Source organism: Chrysemys picta, chromosome 10 (genome assembly GCF_011386835.1).
Source record: "Chrysemys picta bellii isolate R12L10 chromosome 10, ASM1138683v2, whole genome shotgun sequence".
Taxonomy (NCBI): Eukaryota; Metazoa; Chordata; order Testudines; family Emydidae; genus Chrysemys; species Chrysemys picta.
The window spans coordinates 46,453,046-46,472,614 of record NC_088800.1 but is presented as its reverse complement, the minus strand read 5'-3'; the positions used below and the strand labels follow the sequence as shown (position 1 = coordinate 46,472,614).

Below are 19,569 nucleotides of genomic sequence, written 5' to 3'. Positions count from 1 at the left end.
GAGAGCCAAGACTCCCTCCCCTCAGTCCCCTACATTCTGCCTCGTTGGGCCTTGGCATCACAGCATGATATGTGGGGGCCCCGATCCTGCCTAAAGCTGTCCCTGACAGTGATGGGCATTCAGGGGCGTGCACCATGAGTGCAGGATTGGGCCCTCTGCAGGAGGCATCTTGAAGCGGCAGGAGTGATCTAGAAGCCATGTGCTAGAATGCCAGCAGGGCACCGGGTCTCGGTCATGGCTCAGGCATAAGCCCTTTCTGTTTGACAATGAATTCCCTAAGCAATCGCCATGGCAGGCTATTCACAGCATGTGGGTAGGTTCTTCCTCAGCAGGGCTTGCCCTTGGCATCGCAGCACCACCCTCTAGTGCTTGAACTACAGGAACTGCTAGTCACAGTTCAGGGCAACTGCACATGGATTTCCCTGCTTGTGGTCCAGCAAGGGCCCCACAGCCGTCACCTCTCGTGGGTGGAGACGGTGTCTCTCTCCTTCCTGAGCAGGGTTCTTCCAGGCTACACAGCTCCCTGCCTATGCTGCGATATCCCTGAAAACAAGTCAGCCTCAACGGCCTATGTCTGCCTGTTGCTTTCTCCTCAGAGGCTCTGAACAACGTAATCACCCACAGTGACAAGTTACCACCCTGCCCTTTCTAAGCAAGCCCATTTATTCTGAAGGTGAAAGCATTACAGAGAAAGCACATTAAAAACAATACAGAAACCTACACGCCTGCTGCTAAACTGATCAAAGATCACCCCGCAACTCCAACAAGGGCTCGGGGCAGTGAACTATCCTTCCAACCCCATCAAGGAGTGGTTCTGTGGTTACAAGTGCACAGTAGCTGCTAGCTCAGAACAAGCACCCCCCTGACTCTGGGAGTCCCTCCTTCAGACATCTCAGGCCTTTGCGCTTTAGGGTCCAGGAACAGGTAATCAGCAGACAGCAGGTTTCTTCTCAGAGAATAGCTTCAAAAGGTTGGGTCCGGAGGTGAGAATCTGCCTTTCCCTCCTCCCAACCTAACTTTGTCTATCCCAAAAATTCCTTCTTGTCTGGTACACTGGTTAAAATGGTCCTTGGACATCCCTAACCCTTCCCAGGGTTTCCATTGCTCACATCTCCCCCTTAGAGAAGTTACATGCAGTCCCACAATAAGACATACATTTTTCATTTATAATACAACAGACTCTAAAGCTACTTAAACTTAATTCAGTAAGAGCTCCCAAGCATAGTGCAGGAATTGCCATATCTATCTCACCACTTCCTTCGCTGGCAGCAGTAGTAGACCAATACTGTCTAATAGAGCAGCCATTAGAGGGGGACATGATGCGCACTCTGCTAATGTGTTACAATGGAAAAGAAAGAAAGAAAGATCGATTGATCAGTTTCAGGGTTTTCTCTTTATTCCTCAGCCCGCAGTGATTTTAAAATATAATACCACCAGCTCTGTTCTGGCCATAATGTGAACTAGGCCATTATGGTCTTTTAGTTTTAATTTTTAAAAGGCTTGTTTTATTAATGCCTAAAACGCAGCTACTGCATTATGCATTCTCGCTGCTCTTTGAGTATGGATATCCCTAATAAGTACACCATAAAAGCCTCACACTCAGAGGGATTGTGGTGCTCTCGGGTCATGTGCACATGTGCATATCTCTGCATTAGCACCAGCTTTGTGTCATCTGCAAATCTGATCAGTATGCTCTCTATACCTACATCCAGGTCACTTGAGACCTCCCTCCAATCTGACATCATTCCATTAACAGTTACTCTTTGTTTGCAGTTGTTTAACCAACTATCCACTTAATGGTAGTTCTGTCGAGCCTGCATTCTCCAACCTACTTATCAGAATATCATGTCAGACTGACAAAAGCCTTGCTGAAGTCCAGGTATATTTAGTCCACCACTTTCCCCCATCCACCAAACAAGTTACCCTGCAAAAGAAGGAAATCAAGCTAGTTTGGCATGATTTGTTCTTGGTAAATCCATGCTGGCTGGTAATGATCACCCCTCCATCCTCCAGGTATTCACAAATGGGATGTTTTTTACATTGCTCTAGTAGCTTCCCAGGTACAGATGTCAGGCTGACTGGTCTATAGTTCGTTCCCCGGCTCCTCCTTTCCTCCCTTTTTAAAGATTGGCACTACGTTAGCCCTTCTCCAGTCTTTCAGGACCTCTCCTGAGGCCTTCCTTCCTTTTATGACCCCTCACAGCTGTCCCATTATCATTGGCAGGATTAGATTATGGTAGCATCTAGTGACTGGTTATGATCGAGGCCCCATTGCACTAGGTGTTGTACATACTCATACAGAGAGACAGTCCCTGCCCAAAGACCTTCCAGGCTAAATAAACAAGAGGTGGGAGCCAGGGAGTATCTTTATCCAATCTCACAGCTGGGGAACTGTGATACAGAAAGACATAGGGACTTGGCCAAGGTCACACAGAGGATCTGTGGCAGAGCTGGGAATTTCCCTAACACAACATGAGCATCTGTCCTCACTCTAATCCCATTGCTTTACCTTTAGAAAAGTGCAAGAGGATATGAATTTCACTTAAACTCCTCTCACCTCTTCCTCCTTGCTAGTATTTACAGGACCAGCTAGCAATCCAGGACCCACTGTGCTAGGCTCTGCACACACACAGTATGGCCTTGGCCACATGGGAAAGGTATTCCTGTACAACCTCAGGTGTGAATCGAAAGCGATCTCATTACACCAGTACACCTCTACCCTGATATAACGCGACCCAATATAACACGAATTTGGATATAACGTGGTAAAGGAGTGCTCCGGGGGGGCAGGGCTGCGCACTCCGGCGGATCAAAGCAAGTTCGATATAACACGGTTTCACCTATAACCTGTAAGTTTTTTTGGCTCATGAGGACAGCGTTATATCGAGGTAGAGGTGAATAACCCCTCTAGATACGCTCTCCTCTGGGACAAGAGGGCCTTTTGGGAAGGTGTCACTTGGGAAGGAGTTTAAGCTAAACTGAGAAAGCAACGTATACCAGACCCCATGGGGGGTAGTACTGTCTGACTATACCTGTATAACTGCACCAAGGTCTCTTCCCTCTGGACACAAGGCCACTGAGACAGTGCCTGGTCTGATGGGTTATAACCAGAATAGCCAAGAGAGACAAAGAGTTGGAGGGGATGTGATTTGCCCCAGGGAGCTAGCAGGGCAGAGGCAGGAATAGACCCCAGGCCGGAGGCCCACTCCAGGTCACCGGAGCCTCCTGCCTCTGTAGACACATGCCTGAAACAAACAAGACCGTGAGATCTTCTCCACAAGCTGCTACAAACAAACGCACCCCCAGCCCACGAGCTGAGGGAGGCAGCCGAAGCCAGAGCTTTCCATTCCCTGACATCTCCTGGCTCGCATTCTCTGCCTCAGCATCAGCCGCAGCTTCTCAGGTTTCTCTCGCGGGGCCCCCACTCCCGGATTTTGTTTCTGAATGGTCTGGATGGGGGATGTGCCAGCTGATTTTGCACGACTGCCCCCAGCCCATTCTGAGCACCGTGGATGGCTCCTCGGCAGCCCTTTGTGCTTCTCAAGAGCTCTTCTTGTGTCTGAACAGAGAGCCATCTTCTTACTGAGCAGAGGGACAAAAGCCGCCCACAGTCGGGCCTCATTAGAGCTCCCTTGATGGAAACAATGGAGGCGGCTGCATCCCAGAGCGGGTTCCTTTACAGGAGTGTGTGGGGCGGGGGAGGCTGTGAGGCAGGCAGGGGGGCCTGGGGAAGCTCATGGGCCAAATTGATTCGTTCTGTTGTCAGTATTTTCTTCTACCCCACGCCTCTCTGCCAGATGGAGCACCTGCCAGTCATGCCTCAACCTTCCCTGTTCCCTCCCCTTGCCTTCTCCACGTGGTTGCGCCTCCCCTCCTGGCCACGCCACGCCTGGGATGATCTGGCACCAAGGAAGTGGGCTGAGGTGGCTCAGCTAACCAATAGGAGACAGCAGGCCCAGGATCCAAACAAGAGCAAGGTCATGCTCCCTCCCGCAGGAGGGAAAGGGGCCGGCAGATTTTGTCACAAGCTTCTCCCATAACTACAGATCCTGAGACCCCTCCCTTCCCAGGAGCCAGCCCCACTGGCCCCACTCTGTACTGCACTGCAGCTCTGTATTGCACAATAGTAGGCCCCATTGTGCTAGGTGCTGTACAAGTGCATAGTGAGAGATAGACCCTTCCCCACAGAGCTGCCAGGCTAAGGCATACAAAGCATGGGAGGAGAAACTGAGGCACAAAGCGGGGAAGTGACTTGCCCATGGTCATGCAGCAGCTCAGTGGCACAGCTGGGCGTAGCCCTGAGGTCTCCTGACTGATCTCCTAGCTCCAGACCGCACTGCCTTCCCCTAGCTTTGGCTGACTTGTCCCGGTTGCACCGTTTCACTCAGCACTGCATCAGTTCTGCTTGCCTGCATAGCCAGTGCATGCTGCCTGTGGCATCTGTTTCTCCTTAGGCCCTGCACAGGCTAGCTTTGTCCCCCCGCACCCAGGGGCTGATCAGGCCAACTGACCAGCCCAGCCACAGCAAACCGCCTCCTGACTGCTGTTTCCTTCTGCCACCCTTGCTGCACATGTGGGTCTACTGACAGACTTGCTCTCTGCCCTGCATTCCCCAGCAGGTCTCCCCACGGGCCTGTGCAGCTCGAAGGGTTCTGCCTTTCTGGTTTTCAGCTGTGCATGACCCCTGATCCCCCAGCTTCCCTGCTTTGCCCACTAAGTGCCCTCTACCAGCCCCTAAGACCTGTCTCCTTTCTCAGCCAACACTGGTCCTCATACAGGCACAAATCCCATTTTAGTCCATGAGGATTTTGCTTTGCATAGGGACTGTAGGAAAAGTCCTGGGAGACGCTGCTCTGCTTATCCTCCCTAGGGAAGGATGAGCTGGGGAAAAAGTACAGCACTAGGAATGGGAAGAATTAGGTTGTACTCCTGGCTCTGCTGGACATGTCATTGCCCCACTCTGTGCCTCTGTTTCCCTGTCCATAAAATGAGGCTAATGACCTTTGTCTGTCACTGGGATGTGATCAGTTAATGTCTGCAAAGCACTGTGAGGCTGGGTCTACACTACCCACCTGAATCGGCGGGTAGAAATCGACCTCTCGGGGATCGATTTATCGCGTCCCATCGGGACGCGACAATCAATCCCAGAATCGACGCTCTTACTCCACCAGCGGAGGTGGGAGTAAGCGCCGTCGATGGGAAGCCGCAGAGGTCGATTTTGCCGCCGTCCTCACAGCGGGGTAAGTCGGCTGCGATACGTCGAATTCAGCTACGCTATTCACGTAGCTGAATTTGCGTATCTTAAATCGAACCCCCCCCCCCGTAGTGTAGATGTAGCCTGAGAAAGGCACAGCATCCCGATGACATACCAACGTATCGATTCCCCTTCCCCGAGCCCCAGGGCTGCCTCGCTATCTGACTGTATGCTAACAGGGCCCTTGCCAGCCAAAGAAAGAGAAGCCAGGGATTAGCCAGTGTCTGGTCCTGGGGGACACAGGAATCCAATGTGCAGGACTTGGGAGCTGCATGCACAAGTATCAGGCAGACGTAGAAGTCCTTGCAGCTATGCATGTGTTTAGAACACGGGCCAAGGGAAGGACCGGGAGTGGATTCCTGCCACGACCTGGAACGGGCTCTGGTCCTGGATCCAGCAGGCAGGAAAGGAGGAGCCTGAGCTGGACTTAGTTTTCAATTGAAAATATGTCCTTGTTTTGAAGGAGCAAAATCTTTGACAGCCTCTGGTGCTGGAAGAGCTGAGCTGGGTCTGTGAAGCCGTCCCATCCCAGGCTGTGATGGCGTTAGGGTCTGATAGCAAAACCGAGTCAGGTGGAAAACTCAGGCCCCTGCAATGCTCCCGGTGCTCTATTAGCACACTGGTGGCAGATGCAAATCACATGCAATGGAGCCACAAAGCCAGAGCACAGAGAGGGAGGACCTAGGGAGTGCACAGAGCCGGTGCCTGCCATGCATCCCCTGCAGAGACCCTGGTTGCAAAGAAGATGGTTGGGTGAAGATTTGCACCCCTAGGGCAGGAGGGACTAGTGCGATGCTGCTGTATTTGCAGGGCTGCTTACTCCCTCTGCCATGGGGCTCACTCTCCTCCTCTGAAACCACTCTGCTTTGTGGGTCTTTGACGCACTTGGCAGGTGAATCCTTTCCTGCCAGCCAGTGCAGCAGCTGGGGCTTCTGGGAAGTCCCTTTGGAGGGGCTGCTTGGCCCCCTCCTTTCCCAGCACACTCCCCCGGGGGAGGGGAGGCTGGCATCGAAGAGGCTATACCTTAGGGAGCTGCTTAAAGTCTGCTCCTGCTTGGGACTAATTGTAAAGCTTGACCCAAACCCTGCTATACCACAGCCAGGCGGAACCTGACCTGAGGCCCAGAGTGCCGAGGGGTTTTCATACCCGACCTGACCTGAACACGACACCTCTAGTTGGCTTGGGGTTGGGTGCTCCTTCCTGGGCCTAGGGGGCACTGTGCTGCTGGGGGTGCTGGGTTTGGGAGGATTCCGAAGCCCTGACTGCTTCTACGATGTCCTGGCCAAACTCCACTTGGGCGATGAAATGCTAAGTCCCCATCCCACTCCAGCTATCTCTCGTGTCCTCCATCAGTGCAGTGTCTGGCTTTGGCTGGACAGGGAGTGTGGCACCAGTGACAAGCCTCGGCGCAGATGGGTCGGGCTGCTATCAGATGGGACTTGCACTAGGTAAGCCTCTCCCGGACAAAATCCCTGGCAAAGAAAGGACCAAGATGGTGTCATCATGGCTTTTGCATTACACCCCAGAGCAGTCTGCAATCTGGGGAGGTTGGAGTAAAACGGGCCCCCTACATATTAATGTATTGGGCAGAGCCTCAGCTGGGGTAAATCGGAGTACCGATGGAACTATGGTGAGGATCTGGCCCCATGGGTGTAAATCTGCAAAGTGTTTGGGTGCGTGCAGAGCCCCCCTAGACTGGATCTGCATGCTGCCCTTTTGGGAGGAGGAACTTCAACTCAGCTGGCGGGAAGTTGCTCTGGGTTCACCCAGGCCAAGCTGCCGAGCAAAGCTCCTTGTCAGTGCAGCCTGCTCTCCTCCCCATGGCCATCAGGCCCGGGATGAGTTTAACAGTACAAAGTGCTGGTTCTTGGGAGAGCTGAGCTGCGGCGTGCTGAGCAGCAGGGCGAGCCAGGCAGCGAGCTGCAGGGAGAGCGGATGACTGTAGATTACACCTGTACAGAAATCTAACCAGAATGCAGCCAGGGCAGTGCATGCCGGGTAGGCATCAGCCAGGCTTGGGAATCCTCCTCAAGGACAGAGAGAAGGAGAAGGCTGGGCTTTGCTGCTGGTGTAAATCAGGCATCAGGAGAGTTATACACTGTTGTAAATGAGAGGCGAATTGGACCCAGCATGTTTAAATACAGTGGCTTCCAGGCTAGCGCACCCCTCCAGCAACTCTGTTTGTGTCTCCCCATGCCGGCTGTTCTCTGATCTGCCCGTTTCTGACCCAGCCTTGTCTCAGCCCAATCAGCAGCCTGACCTGTCTGAATGCCTCGGGCTTTGTTCTTCCTCCACAAGGGGCAGAGAGGGAGAGTAAAAGAGGTGAGGCCTGGCAGAGCCAGAAGGAGAGAGCTGGAGGAAAGAGGAAGAGACACTGGGAGCAAGGGGGCAGAGAGCAGCCGATAGACGAATGCAAGCGGAAGAGAAAACCATTGTAGGAGAGCATAAGACAGCGAGGGAGAAACAGGGGAATTAAGTGTATCTCAGAGCAAGGGAAACAGCCAGACCTGGATACAGTCATGGGAGGCAGCCAGGGGCCTTGTGCCAGTGGGAAGCAGAACAGGAAGTAGTTTGACCCATGCAATCTCCTAACTCTGCCTATACCACACTGGGTAGTGCCGTATGGTGGAGAGACACGCTTAGCATGAGATGCGTGGTTGTTAGCATCTATTATTGGCACGTCAAAGGAAACACCAAGCAGGATTCCCACACCCTGATGCAGCGCCCTGGCGTGTCTTATTACTTGTACTGGAGGCAGCACTGTTCACACCCACTAGTATAAACCCCACCCCCAGCCTAGGCAGTGGGAACTTGCTACCGGGACACCACTGGGAGCTCTGGACCCCCAGCATATGTGAAGCTCTACAGAAAAAGGTCTTCCAATGTGCCACACTCCTGCTCTGCAGCTCTCCTCCAGCCCCTGCCAGTCAGGGACTTAGGGGCATCTGCCACTGACTTTCTCTCCTGACTCCCGTTACCACTCAGAGGTGGCTGCAGCCCATCAGAAGCTGCCCTACCATGTGTCCTTCCAGTCCCAGAGCCTTTGCCTAAGCAAAGTTCCTCCTGCATGCTCAACTGGATGTGAGCAACCTTCCCCGAAGGCAGATGCTGGGGGAGCCACAAACAAGTCTGGGGAGTGTTGCAGAAGCATGATTCAGCTGATTAGCTGGAGCTTCTCTAATGACACAGGCCTCTTGGGCCAGTGGAAACAGCCTGGAGAACTGCCTTGTTCCTAGCATGTCAATACTTTCAGGCCCAGCCTGACAGCTGAAAATACTAGCTGGAAGCTTTCAGGAATTTCAGTGACATTTCTATTTGGGTTTGACAGTTGAGGGTGTGTGCAGATTAGTTCCTGACCCATTTTGCCCACCTTTGCTAAAAACTAGGCTGAGTCCCACCAAAATTCATCTCACCTGTGGCCTCCAATCCAGCACAAACCTAGCTCTGCGATGGAGAGGAAATGCCAGTGCATCGCACACCTGCACAGTGCTGCTCTGTCTCCCTCTCGGGGCCAGGAGAAAGAGCAGTTTGAGTCTGCTGATGGCTTTAAGAGCACAGAGTCTTTTAGCTCAGGCAATGGAGTCTCTCGCTTTCAGATCCAATGGTCCCAGGTGTGACGGGTTCGGGCACAGAGACCACCTTGGGACTGTCACCTGACATGCTGAGCCCATTTTCCCTGCCAGTTTGGGACTCCAGAACCCTGTCTTGTTGAGCCAGACACGCTAGTCTGCTGCAACACAGACCCAGGTCTAGTCCACACCCCCAAAGCTGCAGACTTTAACCAAAAAACACTCAACAAGTACTCCTGTCTCCAGCACCCAGACACCCAGCACCCAATGGGATCCAAACCCCAAATAAATCCATTTTACCCTGTATAAAGCTTATACAGAGTAAAATCATAAATTGTCCGCCCTCTATAATACTGATAGAGAGATATGCACAGCTGTTTGCTCCCCCAGGTATTAATCACTTACTCTGGGTTAATTAATAAACAAAAGTGACTTTATTAAATATCAAAAGTAGGATTTAAGTGGTATCAAGTAATAACAGACAGAACATAATTACCAAGCAAAATAAAACAAAGCACGCAAGTCGAAGCCTAATACGTTTAAGAAACTGAATACAGGTAAATCTCACCCTCAGAGATGTTCCAATAAGCTTCTTTCACAGACTAGACTCCTTCTTAGTCTAGGCCCAATCCTTTCCCCTGGTACAGTTCAGGTGGCAACTAGGGGATTTCTCATGACTGCAGCCCCCTTTGTTCTGTTTCACCCCCTTTTATATCTTTGGCACAAGGCGGGAATCCTTTGTCTCTCTCTGGGTTCCCATCCTTCCTTCTAAATGGAAAAGAACCAGGTTTAAGATGGATTCCAGTACCAGGTGACATGGTCACATGTCCTGTGAGACCCCAAACCTCCATTCGTTCCAGCCTGACTCACATAAACACAGGAAGGCTTACAAGTAAACAGAGCCATTTACAACCAATTGTCCTGGTTAATGGGCGCCATCAAGATTCTAAACCACCATTAATGGCCCACACTTTGCATAGTTACAATAGGACTTCAGAGTAATACTTCATATTTCTAGCTTCAGATACAAGAATGATACATTCATACAAATAGGATGAACACACTTAGTAGATTATAAGCTCTGTAATGATACCTTACAAGAGACCTTTTGCATAAAGCATATTCCAGTTACATTATATTCACACTTATAAGCATATTTCCATAACACATATGGAGTGCAACGTCACACCAGGTTCAAGCCCTCCTAGGGCTGGCCCACCCAGTGGGACTGCGTTACATTAAGGCTGGCCCACTTGCTTGCTGTGGAGTGGTCCCGCCATCCCCCTGATTGCTCTCTCACTCTGTCTTCATGCAGGTAGTGAGCCAGATTGACAAGCTGACATCGGATTTTGAGTTTGAGCTAGAGCCGGACGACTGGACCACAGCCACAGTGAGCAGCACATCCAGCAGCGAGAAAGGGGGTGGCACGTTTGACCTCGGCCAGCTGGATTTCATGACCTCAGACATCCTCTCTGACAGCTGGGAGTTCTGCTCCTTCCTGGAGGTTTCCACCCCGTCAGACTCTGGGGACGGCTCGGAGCAGCAGCCAGGCCGCCAGCCAGACTACCGGCTGATGAACGGCGGGGTGCTGACCCCTAATGGACCCCGGGTGGAGACGCCCGACTCTTCCAGCGAGGAGGCCTTCAGCTCCGGCCCCAACCTGAAAGCCCAGCACCAGAGGACGCCGGGCATAAGGGAGCGGGTCCGCTTCAGTGACAAGGTGCTCTACCACGCCTTGTGTTGTGACGATGACGACGGGAACAGCCAGGAAGGCACTGGTAGGGTGCCGCTGCCCGAGGACCTACCGGAGGAGCCCATCGAGGCGGGGCACAAGCCGCCGGCTCGACCCACTGCCAATCTGCCGCCGCCGCAGCGGCACTCTCCTCACCTGAGTGCCACTCAGCAACGGAAACTGATGAGGAACAGCAGCACACAGACCGTGTCGGACAAAAGCACCCAGACGGTGCTTCCCTATGTATCGGCCAAGCAGAAAATCAAAGGCAAAAACTGAGCAGGGGAGGGGGTGGGGAGGAATCGGAGCAATGGGGACTGATCAGAGCAGGGGGAGGGGCAGAAATATATATATATATATATATATTTAAATAAATCAAAATACTACTAATAAAAACAAAAAAAAGGTGGAAAACTAATAACAATAATGTCCAGCTACCTAACTATCATTTTTGAGGCTCAGGGAATTTGAAATTATTTACTGAACAAAAGAGATCAAATAACCATGCGGAACAAGGGAAATAATATCTATACATATAGACCCCACCTCTGAAGCAGAGGATGGGAGAGAGATGTGGTCAGGGGCATCCCCAAATGCCAGCCGAGCACCTCAGTTCACTAACTTGGTCTGTGGGTGGATGGCGTTTGGGTCTCCCCCAAATAGGGATTGTGGGGAAATGAGGCTCGGGGGGCAGGGGGAGAGCCCAAGTGAAATAAGACTGAAAGAGCTCTCTGGAAAAGGAAGTCAGGTCAACCCCTTGTGCTGCTGGTATCCTACACCTCCCCGCAATGTTCCAGAGATGGGGCCGAGCCCCAGAATTTGGATCCACCTCTGGGTTTTGATCATGCCCTCACCCCTCTTCTGAAAGAAATCAGCCAATTAGAAACTTGCTTGTTCATTAAAGAACAATGAATTTTTGTATGCTCTATTTTTATGAACAAATTGGTTTCAGATTGGCTGGACCTCTGAGCAAATCAGTTCTCTAGGCCAATCAATGTTTTTTTGTCTTCGGCCATGGGTCAGCAAGTGATTCCTTTTCCATCAGTCAAATGCCACTCATGCTGGTTAGATTTTCCTAGTCATTTGGTCAAATGGGACTAGAGTCAGAATGGGTGTGGCTACGGCAAGAAAATAGCATTGGAGGATTGACTGCCAGACATGTCTGGAATGGTTTTGATTCTTCGTGCCTGATTCTCATCTCACACCAATTGTACACCAGTATAAAATATGCCAGTTGACTCCCATGGTGCTATTCCTGATTTACACCCAGGGGAATGAGAAGAGAATCAGGCCTTGCATTTCAGTAAAGTTCCAACCAAAACCCTGGCATCTAAGGCCAGGAGCCCAGCTCTGATCAGGAAATTCCTGAAGCCCAGGCTTCATTTTAAGCACATCCTTAAGTCCCATTGATTCCAAGCAGGTGTTTAAAGTTAAGCACATGCTGAAGTGCTTTCTTGAACTCAGGCCTAGAAGGGCCAGATTATGATCCAATTACACCAGTGTAAATCTGGAGTTGTTCTGGAGACTTTCACGGCATCACTCCAGCTTTACACAGGGGATAACTGACATCAGGATTTAGTCCATGGGGTTTAATTTTCACACAGAGGTGCCTACACTGCCCCCGGGGCACATGCACACTGGTGATTGTGCGGAGTTTTCAGCTGCACACCGTCACCTGTTTGCAGCCACACCTGTCTGGGCTTTCTGTGCAGAGCTGACAAGCACAACTTAGCCCCTTGGTTTGTGAAAATGTGGCCATTAGCAGCAAGAATCTGACCCCTTGTGGCATGAGAGCACTTTCTCAAGCTGGTTCTGAACTATCACAACACAGGGAATGAGCTGGATGACCTTGGTGGTCCATTCCCAACCAAGAAATAAACAAGGAAAAAAAACTGTTCTTAACCTTTAGCCAGCTGCTCTTTTAATCCTGTCTGAAGCCTGGGCTCCTGACCGAACATAGCCCCAAAACAAGTATCTTGTTAAACACTAATCTTGTTAATGATGAACTGGCAAAGCTATTACTAGCTACCCAGCACAATAAAGCTTGGTATATGCACTTTAACAACAACAAGAAAAGCCAATGTGCTTTCGTTTGTTGTATTGCATGTGGCCTGGGGTGTATAAACCATGTTGCCAGTATGTCTACCTCTGTGCGAGGAGTATGGTGCTAAATTTCAGGAATTGGAAAGAAGCGCAACAAGCTGTGATGAAGGGGCTGGAGGCTGTCTGCTTGAATCCTAGAATCATAGAATATTAGGGCTGGAAGAGACCTCAGGAGATCATCTAGTCCAACCCCCTGCTCAAAGCAGGACCAATCCCCAACTAAATCATCCCAGCCAGGGCTTTGTGAAGCCGGGCCTGAAAAACCTCTAAGGATTGAGATTCCACCACCTCCCTAGGTAACCCATTCCAGTGCTTCACCACCATTCTAGTGAAATAGTTTTTCCTAATATCCAACCTAGATCTCCCCCACTGCAACTTGAGACCATTGCTTCTTGTTCTGTCATCTACCACCACTGAGAACAGCCTAGCTCCATACTCTTTGCAACCCCTCTTCAGGTAGTTGAAGGCTTCTATCAAAACCTCCCTCACTCTTCTCTTCTGCGGACTAAATAAGCCCAGTTCCCTCAGCCTCTCCTCGTAAATCATGTGCCCCAGCCCCCTAATCATTTTTGTTGCCCTCCACTGGACTCTCTCTAATTTGTCCACATCCCTTCTGTAGTGGGGGGGACCAAAACTGGACACAATATTCCAGGTGTGGCCTTACCAGTGCCGAATAGAGGGGAATAATCACTTCCCTCGATCTGCTGGCAGTGCTGCTACTAATACAGCCCAATATGCCATTGGCCTTTTTGGCAACAATGGCACACTGCTGACTTGTATCCAGCTTCTCGTCCACTGTAATCACCAGGTCCTTTTCTGCAGAACTGACTACTTAGCCAGTCAGTCCCTAGCCTGTAGCAGTTCATGGGATTCTTCCTTCCTAAGTGCAGGATTCTGCATTTGTCCTTGTTGAACCTCATCAGATTTATTTTGGCCCAATCCTCCAATTTGTCTAGGTCACTCTGGACCCTATCCCTACCCTTCAGTGTATCTACCTCTCCCCCCAGCTTAGTGTTATCTGCAAACTTACTGAGGATGCAATTCATCCAATCATCCAGATCATTAATAAAGATTTTGAACAAAACCGGACCCAGGACCGACCCCTGGGGCACTCCGCTTGATATCAGTTTCCAACTAGACATCGAGCCATTGATCACTACTCGTGGAGCCAACAATCTAGCCGGCTTTCTATCCACCTTATAGTCCATTCATCCAATCCATACTTTTTTAACTTGCTGGCAAGAATACTGTGGGAGACTGTATCAAAAGCTTTGCTAAAGTCAAGATATATCACATCCACTGCTTTCCCCATATTCACAGAGCCTGTTATATCATCATAGAAGGCAGTCAAGTTTGTCAGGCATGACTTGCCCTTGGTGAATCCATGTTGACTGTTCCTGATCACCTTCTTCTTCTCCAAGTGCTTCAAAACGGATGCCTTGAGGACCTGCTCCATGATTTTTCCAGGGACTGAGGTGAGGCTGACCGGGTTCTCCTTCTTTCCTTTTTTAAAGATGGGCACTATATTTGCCTTTTTCCAATCATCCGGGAACTGCCCTGATCACCATGAGTTTTCAAAGATAATGGCCAATTGCTCTGCAATCACATCAGCCAATTCCCTCAGCACCCTCAGATGCATTAGATCTGGACCCATGGACTTGCGCATGTCCAGCTTTTCTAAATAGTCCTTAAACTGTTTTTTCACTACTAAGGGCATCCTGTGGTGCTTAGGCTAAGTTGTGCTGCCTGGAGCTGAGTGGCTGTCCAGAGATCCCCTGCTGCCCAGCTGCTCCATGTGGCCTGGCCGTGGGACCCGGGGAGTTCTTGCCTCCAAAGGCTCGGAGCTGTAGTTGAAGGCTGAGGTGTGTTGAGCACCAGCTGCTCACACTGACATCAATAGAAGCTGGAGGCCCTCTGCGTCTCTCAGGGTAGGGGGCCGTCTCCTCCAGCGAACACTCTCACAGGATGAGGGCTCTGGTGGGAGAAGAACTTCCAGGACATCGGAAAAGACAGGCCACTCTAACCCCACAGATCCCAAGAGTTCTGCGGGAGGTTTGGGCCATCTGTGTGGGGGCTCTGGAACTGCTCTGGGGACCCTGCTTTCCTCCCCTGCTACCAAACAGCATGTCATCTTTGGGTGGTGACCCTGCTCTCACCCTCCACCTGAGGTAGTGGCGATCCATGGGGTGACCTTCCCTTATTGTTCACTTGGAATCCAGTTTGGCCCTCTGCTCCTATCTGAAAAGAGAAAGGAAGCAATAAGTGTCCACATTTCTGTCTGGTTGCTGCTGTAATGTTTAAGATACCCAGTGGGATGGGTTCCCCCCAGGATGCCACCTTGGAATTAGGGTTCCCTGACTGCCTGACCCACCAGCCTGAGTTCCCTCTCTTAATATACTGCTGTGACCAGCCTGCCAATCCCTCTTTCAGGCTCCAGCCTGCACTTTCACCAGCACACATACAGATAGGGACACACCCAGTTGCAGTTACACACAGATGTGGTGATCAGCTCTGCACGGGGAGGCACAGTTAGGGCACCTCCCAATTCCTAAGGCACACACCTCCTCTCTGGAATGTAAACCCAAAATTATACTATCTTGCACTGCACAAAGAACTGTACAGTGTAAGCTCATGAAATTCGCCCTCTCCCTTAATGTGGAGAAGGATATGCAATAGCTTTCTGCCCCTAGTTATGATTTACATACACACTGGTTTTAGACAAAGTAAAAACAAATTTACTAACTACAAAAGATAGATTTTAAGTGATTATAAGTAATAGCAAACAGATCAAAGCAGATTACCTTGCAAATAAACAAAACACGGAAACTAAGCTTAATATACTACATAGATTGGATATGAATAGCAAATTCTCACCCTAAATGCTGGTGGAAGCAGGCTTCAGGCTCTTAAGGGGCAAGCTATGCTGTTTTACAGCTTAAAATCCCCAGGTGTTTCATTCACATGCTAAAAATCTCTTAAGCCTGGGTCCAGCACTTCCCCTGGTTCAGCCTTTGTTCCTCAGTTGTTCCCAGGAGTCTCTTCGGGTGGGGAGTCAGGGAAGAACTTCAATGATGTCATTCCACTGCCTTATATAGCTCTTGCATATGGTGGGAACCCTTTGTTTCAAAGCTTGGTTCGCACACCAGTCAGTGGAAAAACACTGGTATCCCAAGATGGAATCCAGCACCAGGTGACCTGGTCACATGTCCCTGTAGTATCACTGCAGCCATTGCCGACTGGCTGTTTGGAGCATCCTCAGGAACACCCCGTCCCCACCCCCGGTAGGAGATAAGCTTCTTATAAGGACTATTGTTTTCTCCTAATGGCCCTTTAAGCTGAATGGGCCCTTCCCAGCCAGCCATCTAAACTATGGGCTTGGCTACACTTGCGAGTTAGAGCACATTAAAGCAGCCCCGGGTGCCCTAACTCACGACGCATCCACACTGGAAAGGCACGTAGAGCGCCCCGACTCCACGGCTGGAGCGCTTCTGGTAATCCACCCCGACCAGAGGCATAATGCTTGCTGCACCCCGGCTGGAGCACCGCAGCACCAGTGTGGACACCCTGGTCTGTTAATGCGCTCTGATCAGCCTCCAGAAGTGTCCCACAATGCCTGTTCTAGCCACTCTGGTCATCACTTTGAACTCTACTGCCCTGCCCTCAGGTGACCAACCGTAAGACTTGCCCTTTAAATTCTCTGGGAATTTTGAAAATCCCCTTCCTGTTTGCTCAGCAAGGCGTGGAGTGTTCTCAGCGAATCTTTCCAGGTGACCATGCCTCCATGCACCAGGCAAGCCCCAGTATGGAGCAATGGCAAGGTGCTGGACCTCATCAGTGTTTGGGGGGAGGTAGCTGTCCAGTCCCAGCTGCACTTCAGCCATAGGAATTATGATACCTTTGAGCAGATATCAAGGGACATGATGGAAAGGGGCCATGACCGGGACGCACTGCAGTGCAGGGTTAAAGTGAAGGAGCTGCGGAATGCCTACCACAAAGCCTGCGAGGCAATCTGCCGCTCCGGTGCTGCTCCCGCGACCTGCTGTTTCTACAAAGAGCTGAACGCAATACTTGGGGGTGACCCCACCTCTGCTCCGAGGACCACCATGGACACTTCAGAGCCTAATTCAACAAGGCTGGAGGAGGAGGAGGAGGAGGAAAGAGGGAGCGAGGGTGCTGAGGAGGAGGGAGACACCCCGGCATCCCTAGATGCATGCATCCAGGAGCTGTTCTCAAGCCAGGAGGACGGTAGCCAGTCGCAGCAGCCAGTGCTTGGGGAAGGAAAAACACCAGAGGAGGTGCCCGGTAAGCGGCTTTTATTTTGGGAAGGAAGTTGTTCGGTGCAGGCTCTTGGGGCAAGGAGGTTTAGGGCTGCATGCATGCCTAGATGCGGAATAGGCATTGATGTGCTCTCTCACATCGCGGTAATCGGCTTCAGTGATCTCTTCAAAAGTCTCATGCAGAAGCTGGGCAATGCGCTTGTGCAGGTTCCTTGGCAGAGCTACCATGCTTCTTGTCCCAGTAAGGCTAACACGTCTGTGCCACTGTGCCGTGAGGGGTGGGGGGACCATTGCTGCACACAGGCAAGCTGCATATGGCCCAGGGCAGAAGCCACATTGCAGTAGAAGACCCTCCCTTGGTTCCCAGGTCACCCTCAGCAGCGAGATATCTTCCAGGTGGAACTCCTGTGGAAAATGTGGGGACAGTGTTCAGTATAGGGGCCCCCTGCAGCTGTTAGCTCTCTCCAAGGCACAGAACCCCAGAGGACAGTACAGCTGTGAAACAATCAGTCCCCTTGCCCCTGTGCTTACTCACCATTTTGGTGCTCCTGTGGCTTATGTACGCTTGCTTTGGGATGGCAAATTCTGCTATTGTGTAGACTGTGCTTGTCTTTAAGTACAGGTGAATCATTGCTCTGTATAGTGTGAACAATGCTGCCTCTGTTAAGTGTTGCATTTTGCCTTTACAGATGCAACCTTGAGATCTCAGCCATCCATGTTATCACCGGCCGAAAGACTCCAAAGGATTGGAAGAGGCCACGTACAAGCAAAGAGGACATGCTGCATGAAGTAATGCAGCAGTCCCTTAATGAAAATCAAAAAGCACAGGAGTGGCAGGAGAGTGAAAGGAGGATCTGCCAGAAGAATGCGGATCATCGGCACCAAAGCACAGAGCAGCTGCTAAGCATTATGCCAAGCGGACTCGATACAGGTGCTCGTAGCCATGCAGGTGGAGCACTACCACGCCCGCCCTTCCCCCTGCAGCCCTTGTCCCAAAACTCTTTCCCTTGTGCCGCCATGTCACCTCCAACCCACTTTCCCCCACATCCAGGTTCTTATCGCCACCAGCTGCCTCCAACACCTGTAGCTTCACCTGCAAACTACAACCCTTACCCACTGCACTCAACCCCAATCACCATGCATTTTAGCCAGCCTGAAGTGCAGCACTCATTGCACAGCACTCCAGACAGGAAGGCAGAGTATGATAACAGGACATACCCAAATCTGTGATTGAACTGTTCCCCACTCCACCCCCTTGCCCTTTCTGTTTCCCAAGCAGTTGTGTTTCTTTTCAATAAATGAATTTTCTTTTAAATAAATGGATTTTTTGGCTTTGAAAACATTCTTTATTATTGCATTAAGTAAAAGATACCTTAGCCCAGGAAAGCAACAGGCACTGCAAGTCAATGTAGCAAACACAGATTCCTACTAACATTGGAACCACCACTCTTCACTCCCGTGCAGGGCACCAAACATTACTGGTGGCTTTCAGCCTCAAATTGCTCCTTGCAGCCCCGCGCTGGGCCCCTCTAATAGCCCTGCTCTTTGGCTGTTCAAATTCAGCCTCCAGGTGTTGAACTTCCAAGTTCCATGTCTGAGTGAATCTTTTACCCTTCCTTCACAAATGTTATTGAGGGTACAGCACACAGAAATAACCGTGGGGATGTTGTCATCGGCCAGGTCCAGCTTCCTATACAGACAGCACCAGCGGCCCTTTAAACGGTTAAAGGAACACTCCACAGTCATTCTGCACCGACTCAGCCTGTTGTTGAAATGCTCCTTGCTGCTGTCAAGGCTCCCTGTGTAGGGTTTCATGAGCCACGGCATTAAAGGGTAAGCGGGGTCTCCAAGGGTCACAATGGGCATTTCAATTTCCCTTACGGTGATCTTCTGGTCTGGGAAGAAAGTCCCGGATTGCAGCTTCCTGAACAGGCCAGTGTTCTGAAAGGTGTGTGCGTCATGCACCTTTCTGGGCCAGCCTGTGTTAATGTCAATGAAATGCCCACGGTGATCCACAAGCCCCTGGAGAACCATAGAGAAATACCCCTTCCGATTAACGTACTCGGAGGCTAGGTGGGCTGGTGCCAGAATTGGAATATCTGTCCCATCTATCACCCCTCGGCAGTTAGGGAAACCCATTTGTGCAAAGCCAACCACAATTTCATGCACGTTACCCAGAGTCATGGTTCTTCTGAGCAGGATGTGATTAATGGTCCTGAAAACTTGCATCAACACGATTCTAACAGGCGACTTTCCCACTCCAAACTGGTTAGCGACTGATCGGTAGCTGTCCTGCGTTGCCAGCTTCCAGATTGCAATAGCCACCCGCTTCTCCACTGGCAGGGCAGCTCTCAATCTTGTGTCCTTCTCCTTGGGGGCAAGCTCAGCACACAGTCCCATGAAAGTGGCTTTTCTCATACGAACGTTCTCCAGCCATTGCTTGTCATCTTAGACTTGCATAACGATGCGATACCACCACTCAGTGCTTGTTTCCCAAGCCCAAAAGCGGCGTTCCATGGTGGTGAGCATGTCCATGAATGCCACAAGCAATCTCGTGTCATATGCGTTACGTGAGTTGACATCATCGTCGGACTCCTCACTGTCAGTTTGTAGCTTAAGGAGTAACTCAACTGC

The 19,569-nt window shown here is 50.8% G+C and overlaps 1 protein-coding gene across 2 annotated transcripts in view; it reads left to right on the top strand.

Moving 5' to 3' along the window:
- INSYN1 (inhibitory synaptic factor 1) overlaps positions 1-18,275 on the top strand; it is a 113,244-nt gene extending 94,969 nt beyond the window's left edge. For both annotated transcript variants that reach the window (XM_042851576.2, XM_005312672.4), the window contains exons 3-4: positions 10,139-16,960; positions 17,625-18,275. In XM_042851576.2, the coding sequence (XP_042707510.2) occupies positions 10,139-10,834 (696 nt within the window). In that variant the 3' untranslated portion in view covers positions 10,835-16,960; positions 17,625-18,275. The remainder of the gene's footprint in view (positions 1-10,138; positions 16,961-17,624) is intronic.
- Positions 18,276-19,569: the final 1,294 nt, after the last annotated feature.